This window comes from Lolium rigidum, chromosome 4, assembly GCF_022539505.1.
Source record: "Lolium rigidum isolate FL_2022 chromosome 4, APGP_CSIRO_Lrig_0.1, whole genome shotgun sequence".
NCBI lineage: Eukaryota > Viridiplantae > Streptophyta > Magnoliopsida > Poales > Poaceae > Lolium > Lolium rigidum.
The window spans coordinates 258885386-258900325 of record NC_061511.1 but is presented as its reverse complement, the minus strand read 5'-3'; the positions used below and the strand labels follow the sequence as shown (position 1 = coordinate 258900325).

Here is a 14940-nt window from a genome sequence, read left to right as displayed (position 1 = left end):
ATATATAGAAGGAACCTAGCTCGTCGAGACCGGCCGATCGATAACACACACGGACGGATCCAACTAGCAGCGGAAGCCCCGTCCCGTACGTACTCCCGTCTCCCCCGAGGGTGGCAATGCCGACGAAATATTTGATCGTCACCCTCCCCGTGCAATCCGCCGCCGGCGACTCTGAAGCCTCCCTCTGGCGCCGCCTCCAGGAATCCATCTCCCGCAACTCCCTCGACACCCCGCTCTACCGCGTAAGCATATCAACTACCAAGCGTCTTCTCTCTGCTACTCCGATCTTCCGGCCGTTCTCACTCCTCCGCCTCCCTTCGTGCAGTTCACCCTCCCGCGCTTCAGAGGCACCACGTTCAACTCCCTCATCGCCCTCAGCGACGAACTCGTCAGGGTGTGCGCCCCCTCTTCCTCCTTCCCCAAGATTTAGACATGTCGCTCGCTCGCTAGCAGCTGCTGTTAGGTCGTTTCTCTGAACTTCTGACGCGATGCGATCGGTGTTGCTCCCGTCCGTGCAGTCGAACGTCTTGATCGAGGGGCTGGCGCTTAAGATCCGGAAGCAGATCGAGGACCTAGAACGCGACAGAGACGCCGGGAGCGGCACCCTCGCCGTGGACGGCGTCCCGGTCGACTCCTACCTCTCCAGGTCTGTTCAGCGATAGGTTTTCCTGTATGGACGTGTCGTGTGTGTCTGCTTAATCAGCTGATGAAACTGTAGCGTTTGCTTTCCAATGTTGGTCGTGTAGGTTTGTGTGGGATGAGGATAAGTACCCGGTAAAGCCGCCACTCAAGGAAATCGTCGCCAGCATCCTATCACGGGTCCGCAAGATCGAAGATCGCTTGAAGGTGATAATAAGTAACTCTTCTTTCGATTCTTCAGTACTGTAGCTTCTTCCCTTATCTGGCCCGAATTCTGGGACCATCCACACTTACGCGTGGTCATTAATTAGTCGGGCAATGTGGGTATAATATATTTTGGATAGTTGTTGGTTACTAGCAAATGTACTCTTTAGCAACGAATACATAAATATATGCTAATTAGTCACGGTTTCTGGTTAGTTTGGTCTTGACGCTTGAACATCTGAAGTTCAAAGGCGAAGGACCTTGTCAGCTTGCTGGCTGCTGTTAGCCAGTGCACTTTGTGATGTAGTTTGGCTTCTCTACATAGCAATTTGCTCAACTACTGTAGCTGTTTCATGCTTTGCCTCTTGTAGCATTGAATTGTCTCGAGAAATTCATGCCAATATCGAGGAAACCATTAGGATTCACTCGTGCCTAGATTTGTCAGGAAAAGAAAAGTTTAGTGTTCTATAACGAAATCTCCACGTTGAACTCTCGCCTATGATATTGGCTTTAACCTTATTCGAAGTATATTTCCTTATGGGGCTCAATCCTGAGTTTATGGAGCTTCACTTCGTTCTGATATAATAGATAAAAGTGACTTCGTAATCTTTGTTGGTAGGATTGTTGAATTTACAGAAGCTGAACATGCCTTCTTTTTCCAGGTTCAAGCAGCGGACTATAATTCTGTTAAGAACAAGCTTAAATCAATAACAAGAAAGCAAAGTATAAGGTAAATCATCACGGCACACCTCGTGTGACTAGTCGCTAGAAGAAACTGCTGCTCAATACTAACACTATGTTGCTGAGTTTATTGCCTTTAAGTCTCCGTATAAGAAAGAACAAGAAAATCAAGTTTCTCCTTCCATTTGTTCTGTTTTTCCTACTCTAATCGGTTCGCCCTTCTTGTCTGACAGCTTAGTGACACGTGATCTTTCGAACCTGGTAAAGCCAGAGGATATTATCACTTCCGAACATCTAACAACACTTCTTGCTGTTGTTCCAAAATACTCCCAACAGAACTGGTTGTCATCCTATGAGTTTTTCGACACATTTGTGGTAAGTTTGAAAATTTGGGGCATTCACTTGAGTAGTGATAATATTGGTCACAAACTGTATATTGAACTATTTGCGCACCATGCTCCATTTCTGCAATTCCCTATTCTACACTTGCTTTTTTCGCTCTCTTGTTATAACTACCTTGAGATATCTATGAAATTGTAAATATATATCACTCACAACTCCTTCACTCGGATACTGCTTTAATTAGCCCTTATGATGAGCTTATTTTATTATCTTACAAGTTTTCCTATTTGCGATTCTATGCGCCTCACCAGTTGTTGAATTATAGGTGCCAAGATCATCTAAAAGACTTTATGAGGATAATGAATATGCTCTCTACACTGTAACACTATTTGCTAAGGTTGTTGACAATTTTAAAGTCTGTGCCCGTGAGAAAGGTTTTCTGGTAAGTTTGTTGCCCTGACCCATTCTGAATTTTTGTGGTACCCATTCTGAAACTTTTGGTTGCACTTAAGCTTAGTTTCGCAAGAATGGTGAGTATATGTTCTCTACACTCAAGTTTGTTCCCTTCACCCTTCTGACTCTAAATAATCTTGTGTTTCGCATGAACAATTTATATATGCTCTCTACACTTAAGTTTGTTATCTTCAGCTTTTCCGACTCTAAATAATGTTGTGTGTTGGCCTGTCATTATTTTTTTCCTTTTCTTTACGCCATCCATTAACCTCTGTACCATACTGGATACCAGATCCGAGATTTCGCGTACAGTCCTGAAGCACAGGAAAGCAAGAAGGACGAACTGGAAAAGCTCCGGCAAGACGAGGACGCTATGAGAACATCTCTTCTGCAATTCTTATATGCCAGCTACAGCGAGGTACACGTCTCTGGTTAATTGAAATATACAATGTAGAATATCTTCACTGGCTATTTCATCTCCGTAAGTAGTAGCCAATATGAACACCAATGTTCATGGCTCCTCAGTTCTAACTGCTTTTACTGACTCTGGTACAGGTATTCAGTTCCTGGATGCATTTTTCTGCTGTATTTCTCTTTGCAGAGAGCATTCTTAGATACGGCCTGTCAACACCATTCCTGGTAATTCCCCTACTTTTCTATGTTTCTCAGCTTTATACTTTTCGCTATCTTATTAATATGTGCGGTTGTTCCTTTTGCGTCCACCAGTGTGCTGTTCTAGCACCGTCTCCGAAGAGTGAGAAAAACCTAAGCAGCATATTAGAAGAGCTTTGTGGCTTTGCTAATAGGTAACTCAATATATTGTATGGACTGCGGTCCAATGCGTTTTTACTTGCTAGCTAGTTGATCATGCTTTTGCTAAATGAACACTTGAATTACAGCAAATACTGGAAGTCTGAAGATGGCGATCTCGGAGACGAATCCCACCCTTATGTCTCCTCCACCATAAATGTTGTGTGATCGTGTGCTTCTTGCGATCTCTGTGGTCAGGCAAAATGACCTGGGACAACTATGCTTTGAGCAATCTGAACCAACAAATGCTTCGAACGCCATACCTTATCCTCTATGCATGGGTTCATACTACTATTTACTTATTTAGCTTAGCTTATTCCATAGGTAAACCCATGAGTTTGCAGCGTTTGGGAACCTTTTTTTTTCTGCCACGAGATGGGTTCTTATGTTGGTTGTAAATGTAAATATATGTATATATTGGTTACTGGGACAAGACTAATTTCGCGAATGTACGTTAGAAAGTGAGACACGGAGCCAGAGCTATGTTGTATATCATTACTGTTGTCTTTCGAAACCATGTTGCCAGCCTTTCTTATGCTACTTTTTGTTAGCGTGATAGGTTCGAAATTTTGATAGATCAGACCACCTGCCCCAAGGAAATGCTAAAAGGACCACCTGTGAATGCAAATGGCAATACTATCGCGACGACACGCTGGCCATCCGACACGTGGCACATGCCGCCGCAGCGTGTGGCGGCAGGCCTTGCCACCGTCAGCCCTGGCGGCACGTTAGGCTGCCGAGCCTGCCGTTAACATCGACATCGGCTTGTGGGCCCTGCCGCCCTTGCCCGTGGCGGCATGCTGGCATGGCAGGGTGCCGCCTGTGGCGGCATGTTTCGCTGCATGGAGACATTGACTGGTGCTGATTTCGAGGACTGTTGCTCTGCCACTAACTGCGGTGATTCCGAGGCAGTGCGGTGACTGCTGCTGATTCCTATCTATTTGGCATGAATGTCCTTGGTTTCACGTGTTTGGTACTATTTTTTGTGTTTTCAGGTCTGCTAGACACTATAGTTGTACATAAAATTGATTGTATGATTCCCAGACATGAAATAACGTCCGCCGATGATACAGAAACGTGATCACCGAAAGTGTGCAATGTCGCATGTTTTATAACCAACCGCTGCTCAGTGCATTGTCGCGAACAGGCGCAGCTGCTCTCCTGTGTCTTCTTGTATGAGCTGAAAGAACACACTTAGTTGCTCTCATCTCTTTTCTCGTGTGAGCTCACAGAACACAACATAGTTCGTTGATTACGTGCATGAAGCAATAAAAGGGAAAACACATCAAGTTTAGTTCATTTGGATCTTTGATTTTTCACGCGTCGACCCATCTCTACTTGACCGCTCACAATCAGCTCGTCTATCTCCACCCCATGGTGACTCACATGTATTATCACATACATCAGAAATTAGAAACGATCGTATGTTTTTCTACTAATCTGTGCACTAAAAATAGGAGGAGAATATTTTATCTACTAATCTGTTCGGGGAACGATATTTATACACCCAAGGGGAGACTTTAAACATCGACAACACCACTCGTGTATGTTCATATCTTATGAATAATCACTCATATAACATATAATTATGACTGTTATTTACGAAACTTTTCCATCCGCAGCAATCTTTTGATCTTGCCCGGTTAAAATAATCATGCCTCCACCATAGGTTCTGTCAATTTTAATATATAATTTCTCCCGTAAAAATAATCATGCCTATTAGTTACAATTCATTATTTTACGCATCAATATTTTGATCCAGCTTAGCCCAACATGGTAGCTGGTTTCGGCCACAATATGGCCTCACCACAGGGTCGTGAGCATATTTCGCAGCAATGCTATGCCGGAACTTCTAGTCAACCTGAGAATCAAGGGATATTTAATGAATTCTTCGGAGCTGACTAATACGTTGCAAACGTATCTATAATTTTTGATTCTCCATGCTTGTTTTGAACCAATTTATATATGTTTTGTTTACACTTCGTTGCACTTTTATACATTTTTCGGGACTAACCTATTAACAAGATACCACAGTGCTAGTTCCATGTTTGCTGCTATTTTGTATTTCAGAAAAGTTGTACAGGAAATATTCTCGGAATTGGACGAAATAAAAGCCGAAGTCAATATTTTTCTGTAACGAAGACAGAGTCCGGAGGGGGGTCGAAGAAGTGGTGCAGGGTGGCCAGACCACACCTTGGCGCGGCCTGGCCTGGGCCCGCGCCAAGGGGTGGTGTGGGCCCGCCTGGCCTCCACCGACCTCGCCCTTCCGCCTATTTATTCACGATATCGGGAAAAACCTAAAGACCCGAGCCTCCATCCACGAAAAGTTCCGTCGCGGCCGCCATCGCAGACCCTAGCTCGGGAGGGTTCTGAAGCTCTTCCCGGCACCCTGCCGGAGGGGGAGATCATCACCGGAGGCCTATACATCGCCATTCCCGCCTCCGAAGTGATGCGTGAGTAGTTCATCCATGGACTATGGGTCCATAGCAGTAGCTACATGGTTGTCTTCTCCAATTTGTGCCTCATGTTTAGATCTTGCGAGGTGCCTAACATTATTAAGATCATCCTTATGTAATGCTACATGTTGTGTTTGCTGGTATCCGATGAATATTGAATAATATGTTGAGATCGATTATATATTCTTGTCATATGTTATTTTTGATCTTTTATTCTCTCCATTTCTAGTAGTTGCTCTGGCCAAGTAAATGCTTGTGACTCTAAGAGGGGGTATTTATGCTTGATAGTAGGTTCATGCCTCTAGTTTTCTGAAAGAGTGACAATAACTTCTAAGATTGTATATGTGTTGTTGCTACTAGAGAGAAAACAACAATGTTTTATCCAAGGGTAATTCTATTACTTCTAAGACATTAGTCTACCTCCCTTGGCCCAATTAGGGGCCCATGAAGATTGTCCAAAACCAAGATGGGTCCGTACGTCGGTTGCAATGAAGAAAACTTACCCGAAGATGGATTCTTGACGAACAAGGCAAGAAGGCGTCGATAAGGAAAGATTAGATTAGGACTCAATGTAACCTAGTCGAGTTCGGACAGAACTCTCGGGGCTTGGCCTCTTATATAAAGGTCAGGAGAGAGCCTTCCAAACAAGAGAACAAAACTACACGAAATCACCACAACCTAGCGCACAAAGCCTAGAATTCTTGCCTCCCGGCGAGTAGATCATAGTAGTCTATCGGCTACCCCATTGTAATCTATTCTACTCGATAAATCAAGATGATACGGGCATGAAGGCCAATGTGTGACACTCAATTTCAGGACTCCACCTAGCTAGTTATCTTATTTATCGTATTTTATGTCTATGGTCATATGTGGGCCAATTAGGGATTCTATTGAGTTGAGTCAGTTTAGTTTGAGCCTGTCCAAACCAAGGTAGAGAGGCCCACTAGGGGCTGGCCGGCCACCCCCTCATATAAGGGTGGGCACGGCTAGGGTTTGAGGGTTAGACAAGTTTTAGGTTAAAAAACATTGCGTGTGTTCACATGTATCATCCCTCCAGGGGTACGGCGCTGCCGTTTATCTAGTTCATAATATATCCGCTGTGAAGGTTCTTGTGTTCGTCAAGGAGTGTCTAGCTCAGGTTTGAGGCGTATCGTTCATCGATCCGTTGCTTGCTGGATTCGTCCCTCTTCTCCAGGCTGCGTTCATCGCGTTGTTGGGAGGAGAGGGACGAATCCCAACAGGAAGTAAGGGTTTTACCTTATCGAGAGCCCCGAACCTGGGTAAATCTCTCTCCCCGTTTGTTTGGTATCCGATGTCTCGTGCTAGCATGCATGATTCCGTCAACCCTAAGACCCTCATGGTGGTCATTGCCGAGGAGCTCCCTCGTCACCTGCCGCCACACTCCGCGACAGCTGGCTAGCGTGCCCCCACAGTAGTTTTTCCATTTGCATTCAGAGGTGGTCCTTTTTGGCATTTCACTGTGGTAGGTGGTCTGATTTGTCAAAATTTCCCTAGGTCCACCCATGCACTGTTCAACATTCATCTGTTTAGGCCCATTCGAACACAGACTTGCAATCGAGAACCCTCTTCATCCTAAAAGACACGTTCGATGGAAAAAGTCACAACATAAAAGTGGTGGGAATTTTTTTGCCAATCATTCTAGACAAAAAAAGTTCGTCCTAAACGACTCTAAAACCCAAAATGAAGCCCAATTACTGTGAAGTTCCAGAAGCAGTTTCGGGAATCTGAAAGATTGTGATGTGATTGACTCCAACTCCAACCATATTTGAAGGTCCAAGGAAGAAGGGGGCCAAGCAGGGCCGCTGCCTCAAAGAGCAAGCGTCGCCCATAGGGAGCCACCGACACCGCCTCCTCTCCTCGCATGGCCGCCTCTCCCCTTTGGGGAGGCACTTCTTCGTCAACACCTTCAACAACATTCACGATCTCCATATTGTAATCTCTTGGCAAACATGATGTCTGATCTATTTTTTTCCCATGATCTATTATGTCTCTAGGTCTATGTTTGAGTAGTGACTTGTTTATGGAAATTATGAAATAGGTTGTTTTTGGTTGCATTCAAGTATAGGTTATCTTCTATGATGATCTTATGTATTGATATATGAGGGCACACATATGTTGGGGGAGGTTGTCACCGTCGCATGATGATAGGAGAAGGGATAGCCGAAGGTTGCTAGAAACTGTCTCCCAAGTCTTATTAATTCATGGTTAATTAATGAGCGATATAATATTGAAGACCTTGAAACTTATGTCTTAATATCTCTTCAGTTTGCTCGAAAATGGCCTTGGAATCAATCACTAGGGGTGTAATTGTACATATTTATGGCTGCCCCTATCTATGACTCCTCTATAGAAGAAACAATAAAAGCCTATCCATGTGTTTCACTAATTATGACAACCAAACAAATGAAATAATAATTTGCCTAAACACTTACTTCTTTGAGATAACTGCTCCTACTTAACTCGCTTGCTTGCAATAGTTTACTTGTAGTATTTGCTTTCAACAATTTACCGTTTCTTAGATAGAAGTAAAACATACCTTACACACTCTAGTACATTACTTTGCACGGAAGGCCATATACGTGAGCTATAGGGCCTTAGATAATATATAGTTTACCTTCACCTCCTTGTGGGTTCGACACTCCAATATTTATCGAATTTTACTACACTTGGGGATTATCAACGATGTCCTGCTGGCGCCGGAGGGTGCGGAGCTCCGAGCCCTCACGGACGAGCAACAAGCTTAGCTTCCGGCGGCGCAGCGAAACCAGCCGGCGTGGGCTCCGAACAACCAGGAGTGGACGTTCATCTTCCAGCGAGAGCGGGAGGCGGGAATCACGTGCTTGGTGGTATGGGCATGGCGTCGACGCCACGCTCACCGCGTACGGCTACTGCCCGCGAAGTGAAGACAACCCTCCTCGCCGACCGATCTACTTTCCCAACGGTGGAGTCCATCGTCCTAGCGGTGCATTCCGACTCATCGCGCTCCGCAAGGCGACAACACTCAACGCCCTATCCGCCGCTGAGACATGGCGGGGGTGACTTCATCCACGATGCGTCGCACGGCTCTTCGTCAACGTCGGTAAAGAGGGAAGTGGCGGTGAAGAAGGAGGTTGCCCATTCACCGCTATGCGAGCAGTTGTACCTCGGGGCGGCGCATGGCGCCGATCCTCCCGTGGGTTCTCCCACTACCGTCGCCGCAGACGGAGAAGAAGTAGTGGGAGGTGGAGGTGGAGATGCAGGCGGCGGCCGGATGACATGCGGACTGGTGGTCGGCGATCGACAACAACAACATTGTCGACCTCGACGGGACTTCTCCGGCACTGGCACCGGCGATAAAGCCGGAGGACGACGCCGGTGACGATGACGTCGACAACTACCTCCACTTCACCGCCTTTGACCCTCGTCATTAGATTAGGGTTTTTTCCCGTCTTGTAGTTTAAATTTGGCAAACTTTACAGAAATTCAAATGAAACCCGAGGTCTTTTGTGCAAATTTAAATTTCATAAAATGTTAAAATTATTGAGGCTGCCGTTTCAGGATCACCTGTGTGTACATTCTCTCCCCAAATTGAGGAGCAGATGCCGGCCCAATGAAGCACCGGGGCATCTGCCTTGGCGGACGCCGGCGCAGGTAGCAGAAGAACTGGAGCGACTGGGTTCAGAATTCAGAGTAGTTCATTCATTTCTTGCCTATTCACCGGAAGAACACTGCACTACAACGAAGCCACATTCCAAATCTAATCTAGGTCTTCACACTCCCACCACTCTCTCCATTCCACCACCGCCGATATGCACGAGACGGGCCTCTCCGCCCGCGTCGCCGGCGCCTCCTCGTCCTCCGCGGCAACCAACGCCGGGGACGACGACGACGAGTCCAAGACCCGGAAGGCGCACCCCGCCTTCTTCTTCGCCGCCGCCCGCCTCCACTGCTCCTACCGCGCGGCCGCCTCGCTCCTCCTCCTCCTCGCCGTCGCCTCCGCCGCCTTCCTCGCCGGCCGAGCCCGCCCCCGGGCCGACTGCCCGCCGCTGGGCCTCGACGCGCGCTTCCTCGCCCTCCCGGACGCCGCCGCAGCCTCCGACTTCGGATCCCTCGGCGTCCCCTGGTGCAGATCAAAGTCTGGTAAGGCAGTGGAGTGGACTTCCAAAGATTTGCTCAGTGGGCTGGAAGAATTCGTGCCGATCTACGAGAGGCGCCCTATCAAGAACAACATGTACGGGATGGGATTCGACCACAGTTTTGGGCTCTGGTTCATGGCTCGCTGGCTCAAGCCAGACCTGATGATCGAGAGCGGTGCGCACAAGGGGCACTCGACCTGGGTTCTGCGTCAGGCCATGCCAAACACCTGGATCATATCGCTCTCACCCAGACACCCCGAGAGATATCTCAAGAAGGGGCCTGCATACGTCGATGCAAACTGCACTTATCTAGCTGGGAAGAAGTTCATCGACTTTGGAAGCGTGGATTGGGAGAAACTGCTGAGGAAGCATGGCATTTCTGATATCAGCAGGGTGCTTGTTTTCTTTGATGACCACCAGAGCGAGCTGAAGAGGGTGAAGCAGGCGCACAAGGCCGGATTCAGGCATCTCGTGTTCGAGGACAACTACGACACAGGCACAGGCGACCATTACTCCCTGAGACAGATATGCGACCAGCCACACATCAGAGGTGGTGGGCACAGCTGCTTCTGGGATAGTGATGAAGCAAGGCTAAGGTCGAAGCGAAACAGGTTCTGGGACAAGGCTGTGGAGACTGACCAGCTATGTGGAAAGGATGATGCGTGGTGGGGCGTCAGAGGCTACGCGCGCGACAACTTCAACAAGAACTAGTGAGGCCATCTCGTACAAGGAGCATTTCCGTAACAGCAGGCTTGTTGAATCCGTGCTGGATCTGTACTGGGAGCTGCCTCCTGTTGCCGGTCCATCCTTGACCCACCAGACAAGATATGACCCTGCTCGCGCGTCCGACCCTATCATCGAAGACGGACGGCATGGCCTGTTCCAGAGGATTGGTCTGGCGAGATTCGACGTGTCAGTGTTCAACGGCTACACTCAGATGGCGTATGTTCAGATAGCAGGCTCGATGCTACTCGGAAGAGAGAATGATTAAGAAGATTTTGTTGTTTCATGGCCGGCATCAGCTTTCAGTTCTACCCGAAACTGAACAACCATGGTTGGTAGTAGGATTTTGTGTAAGGTTGTCAAGCGCGCTGTCATTGGTACGTACCTTGATTCTGATACTAGTAGAGCATGTGTGTTGTGAAAATACAAATGACATCAGTATGTTAGCAGGCGCAATGCTCAGAAGAGAGGATGATTGAAGCTTTTGTTTCACGGGCTTAGTTTTCAGGTCTAGGCACACTGAACAACCATGGCTGGTAGGATTTTGTATGAGGTTGTCATGCTGTCATTGGTACGTACCTTAATTCTGATTGTAACTTGTGTCACTCTCAACAAAAAAAAGACAGAGTACATTTGATCTAGCAATTATTTTAATTCTGTTCTGTAAAAGAAGACATTTATTCCCAGCAGTTCAAGGGAAACATCTGCATCTGCATACAACCAACCACAAGAAGTAGGGGATTCATGCTGGCATGCAATACTGCTATGCCTTTAGTGCAGAGCTTCAGATTTCACCATCCCAGAAATCCTCCACGGTTTTGTAAATACCTTGGGGGTGAACTACAAATTCAGCTCTCAGCGTCTTAATCTGCATATAGAAGACCAAAACAATCTTAGATAACCAATATCACAGGGTAATTCTATGGATCTACATGCAATATGTTTCTCAACAATAATTATGCATAACATGATTTTTATTTAAATGTAATTTCTGACAAGGGTATAGCATTGCATAATACTATCAGGGTATACTATATGGCAATATAACCAACAGAACAAAGATAGGTAGGAACATTTGCATGAAGAATAAAAATAACAGAGGTGTTGGGGCATGCCTGTGGGATTTCAGAGAATTTTGACATCAAGTCTTCAGGAATAGACCAATCAAATATGTCAAAGTTCTCCTTTATCCTTGTCTCATTGGTGCTTTTTGGAACTACACTCTGGCCCATTTGAAGACCCCAGCGTAGAGCAACCTGTGCAGGAGTTTTCTGTAGCTTCTCGGCAACAGAGATGACAATAGGGTTGCTAAGAAAGCTTGGACCCTTGAAAGCAGGTGATCCAGGTCTACCTAGCGGTGAATATGCCTGCAAAAACCGAAGTAAAGAATATATGAACAAACTGAAGTGGACTAACTAATGTAGTAGTAGTGATTTTGTAGAAACTAGACAGTAGCTGCTTGAAAAAAAACAGAGGAAACAGTCAGTACATTTGAGATGTTCACAACTTACAGAAATATGAACACCCTTTGACTGACAAAGTGCACGGAGTTTTGTTTGCTGCCAACCTGGATGGGACTCAACCTGGTTGACTGCTGGAGTTACCCTAGCAATGGCAAGCAAATCCTCCATCCTCTTACAAGAGAAGTTACTCACACCGATGGCACGAGCCTTGCCAGAGTCATATAACTTCTCCATTGCTCCCCACGTAGCAGGAACATCAAGAGGAATATAGTTTTCAGCAGTTCGGACAGCGCCTTTCTCAGTACGAACTGGAGCATGGATCTGCAAAGTATAGGACATCATCAACAAACTAACTAAGGTACGTGCATGAAGTTATACCGTTTCTATCTCACAATGATCTTGAGAATGCACTGCACAGTTCCTAAAGTCATATTATCAGGTTTATTTTGATTGAGCGTTCATGCGATTTTAGGCCGAAAACATTAAGCATAACTCATGTATCTACATTAGTATTCAGTGAACCACGGGCAATGCCACAGTACAAACACTATTAAATGGAGTCAGGTTTAGAAATTTACAAGGAACAGGTCTAAGTAGTCCAGTTGCAAATCTTCAAGAGTAGTGTCGATGCCCTCTGGTACATCTTCTGGGGCGTGATTTCCAGACCTGCAAAATTCAAAGTATCTTTTGATAACACAGCACTGCAAATTATAGAAGTTATTCCTCTACACATGGTGCAAGTTAAAAAAATGAAGCCTAACCACAACTTAGAAGAGATAAATAGGTCTTCCCGCTTAACCACAGACTCCTCAAATAGTTTCTTCAGAGCCAGACCAATCTATAAAAGGTTGTAAAGTAAACACTTAGTTTCATAAAACAGAGTCAAATATAAACTAAATATTAGAGGTTTACAGTTTCTGTGTAGTACAATATGACTCCAAACAACATATACGGGTCATATCTTGAGTTGTCATATATACCCTCATAACCCCCTTTTAGAAAATCGAAGCTTCCAGTAAGAGATCTTATTAGTTTAGTTAACCCTTTGGCCAGCCCTTAGCATCTCAAGAATGCGCTCTTCTCAAGCGAATCCAAATAGGTGTTGGTTTGCGCAAAGGAAGCTGAAGTGCCCCTGCCTCTGCATCAACGAGTACATATAGCTTAACTATAGTCTCACAACTTCACCGCCATAAGTTGAATGGGCCTCTCATTTAAGTAGCTGCCTGCAATCTTTTAGATCACGACTAAGGATGTCTATAGGTATCCAATGTACTTTCTTCTGCCTGCAATCTTTTAGATCACGACTAAGTAGCTCCCTTTGTCTTGTCACTTAACCGAATTGAAAACTAACAACCATTCCCACCAACTTTAGTTAATTTTAATTGCCTGACAAGGACAATTACCATGTATCCTTGTAATAGAAACAAAAGCATATGGTAGTATCTATATACTCCACTAAATTAAGAACAGACTGAGCCAAGACATATAGATATTTGTATGTGAGCAAACAATTAGTGATATTTAATCTGACACCACTTGCTTGTTTCAATAATCTGACACCAGCACTTTGGTTTTTTTTTTGCAAGTACAGCTACCAGTCAATCTAAACATTTTAGTAGTTCTGTTGAACAACAGGCACATTAAAGGGGCATCCTCTGATGTGATTGAAAGCTACGGGTCAAATATTTACCTCCTTCTCATTGCGGTATGCCGGAGCACAATCAATCTGCCGGTATCCAGCCTGTATTGTAATGGCATAAAATTCTTAGATTTGAATAAAATGGTACAGTTTAACTTTTCATACTTAAGGAGCTCCACTAGCATTTTTGTGAGCTTGAATCACTGACATTGTAGCATATGAAGCACTTCAACACGCAACAAGTCAAGCTGAATTTAACAGTTGTATCATCTTTGATGCGAATATTAGTTTGGCAGAGATCGTTAAATAAGATTTTAACAAAAGAAAATCACCTTATAAGAGATTTGATAGTTTAATTAATGCAGTGAATCATTCAACAAAAATTTCCAGCCTTTACTTGGTAGGTTCTTGCTCTGAACAGACTGTTAGAGCAAGATCCATAGGTTCCAGTAGAAGACCTTGACAGCAGTGTAGACGGCCTCCCCGACAGTCCCAGGTTCTGTTTTCGCTGTGCCGAGGCCGAGTGATGGTATTCTTGCTCCAGTGTTGAGCACAAATGAGTCAGCCATCTCTGGTTATCTCGTACTACCTAATACCTGCAAGATCAAAGAACAGAGAAGGTAAAGATGTTACTCCCTTCAACCTTTACTTGTTGATTTGGGACCCACATGCCAGGGATATGTCGAGCTAAAATTCTTTGAACTTTCCAGGTAAAAGGTTACCCACGGAAGATGTAAAAAACAAGGAGGAAAAAGGAGCAAGGAATTGCCCAGCATCGACTGCTGTATATCACAGACAGAGATAGATCTCTAGGACATCACCATGTTAAGGGGATAGAACTACTGCACTACTACAAAGTGAAATCACAAGATAGGTTAGTTACTTTCTCGGAGGCCTTGAAGGTGGTCGATCCTTTGGGGAAGAGCCCCGGAGCTGGCTCGCTGGAGAAGGCGGACTGGCGCCAAGAGATGAAGACGCGGCCAAGGGAAGGGGGAAGTGACGAGGCAGAAAATGGGGAGAAGCGCTGAGAATATAGTATGCAGCGTGGAGTGTGAGTGTGGACTTGTTCCAGTAGAGTTCTTTCCGCCCTGGTGCCAAAACGGCCTTGCCGGCCAAGGATTTTTTTCTTCTTTCTGCCGCCACGTTTAACACGTACGCTCATTCATTGCATGAGGGCTTGTTGGTGACACTAACTTCCAGTTTGTTGCTGATAGCATGCTAGGCGTTGTCTGTATCTGCATTCCTGTCATGATATCTTCGCCGAAGTTTGACAGGTCGGTGAGGATTAGGGCCTTTTTGGGTGGCAGATAACTTTGCCACGGCGTGCCGTGCAATAGCTGATGAACTCGTCTAAGCTCAGGACACAATTCCTTATCTGTATTTTGTCTTAAGAG

At 45.5% G+C, this 14940-nt stretch overlaps 3 protein-coding genes and 1 long non-coding RNA gene across 5 annotated transcripts; 3 read left to right on the top strand and 1 right to left on the bottom strand.

Moving 5' to 3' along the window:
* The first annotated feature begins 116 nt into the window (after positions 1-116).
* LOC124707596 (V-type proton ATPase subunit C-like) lies at positions 117-3297 on the top strand. The gene is made up of 11 exons (XM_047239259.1): positions 117-242; positions 326-394; positions 519-646; positions 747-846; positions 1506-1573; positions 1758-1899; positions 2192-2308; positions 2612-2737; positions 2875-2958; positions 3046-3125; positions 3219-3297. The coding sequence occupies exons 1-11, from the start codon at positions 117-119 to the stop codon at positions 3295-3297; spliced, it is 1119 nt and encodes a 372-aa protein (XP_047095215.1).
* A 5868-nt stretch (positions 3298-9165) lies between these two features.
* Positions 9166-10718, top strand: LOC124707590. Its single transcript, XM_047239253.1, is given in 2 exon segments — positions 9166-10423; positions 10425-10718. Coding segments are annotated over 2 exon segments (1317 nt in total). The 5' UTR covers positions 9166-9394; the 3' UTR covers positions 10713-10718.
* A 117-nt stretch (positions 10719-10835) lies between these two features.
* On the top strand, positions 10836-13739 carry LOC124707598. Of its 2 annotated transcripts, none has more exons than XR_007004931.1 (2): positions 10836-12265; positions 13543-13739. It is a non-coding gene; the product is annotated as an uncharacterized LOC124707598 (long non-coding RNA). The 2 variants fall into 2 exon arrangements; XR_007004930.1 differs by having other exon boundaries at positions 13527-13739.
* On the bottom strand, positions 11079-14673 carry LOC124707595 (NADPH-dependent aldo-keto reductase, chloroplastic-like). Its single transcript, XM_047239258.1, has 8 exons — positions 14430-14673; positions 14005-14142; positions 13598-13648; positions 12669-12745; positions 12486-12573; positions 11956-12228; positions 11560-11811; positions 11079-11312 (listed from the first exon to the last, which is right to left on the bottom strand). Exons 2-8 carry the CDS (start codon positions 14113-14115, stop codon positions 11229-11231), a joined length of 936 nt encoding a protein of 311 aa, XP_047095214.1. The 5' UTR covers positions 14116-14142; positions 14430-14673; the 3' UTR covers positions 11079-11228.
* Positions 14674-14940: the final 267 nt, after the last annotated feature.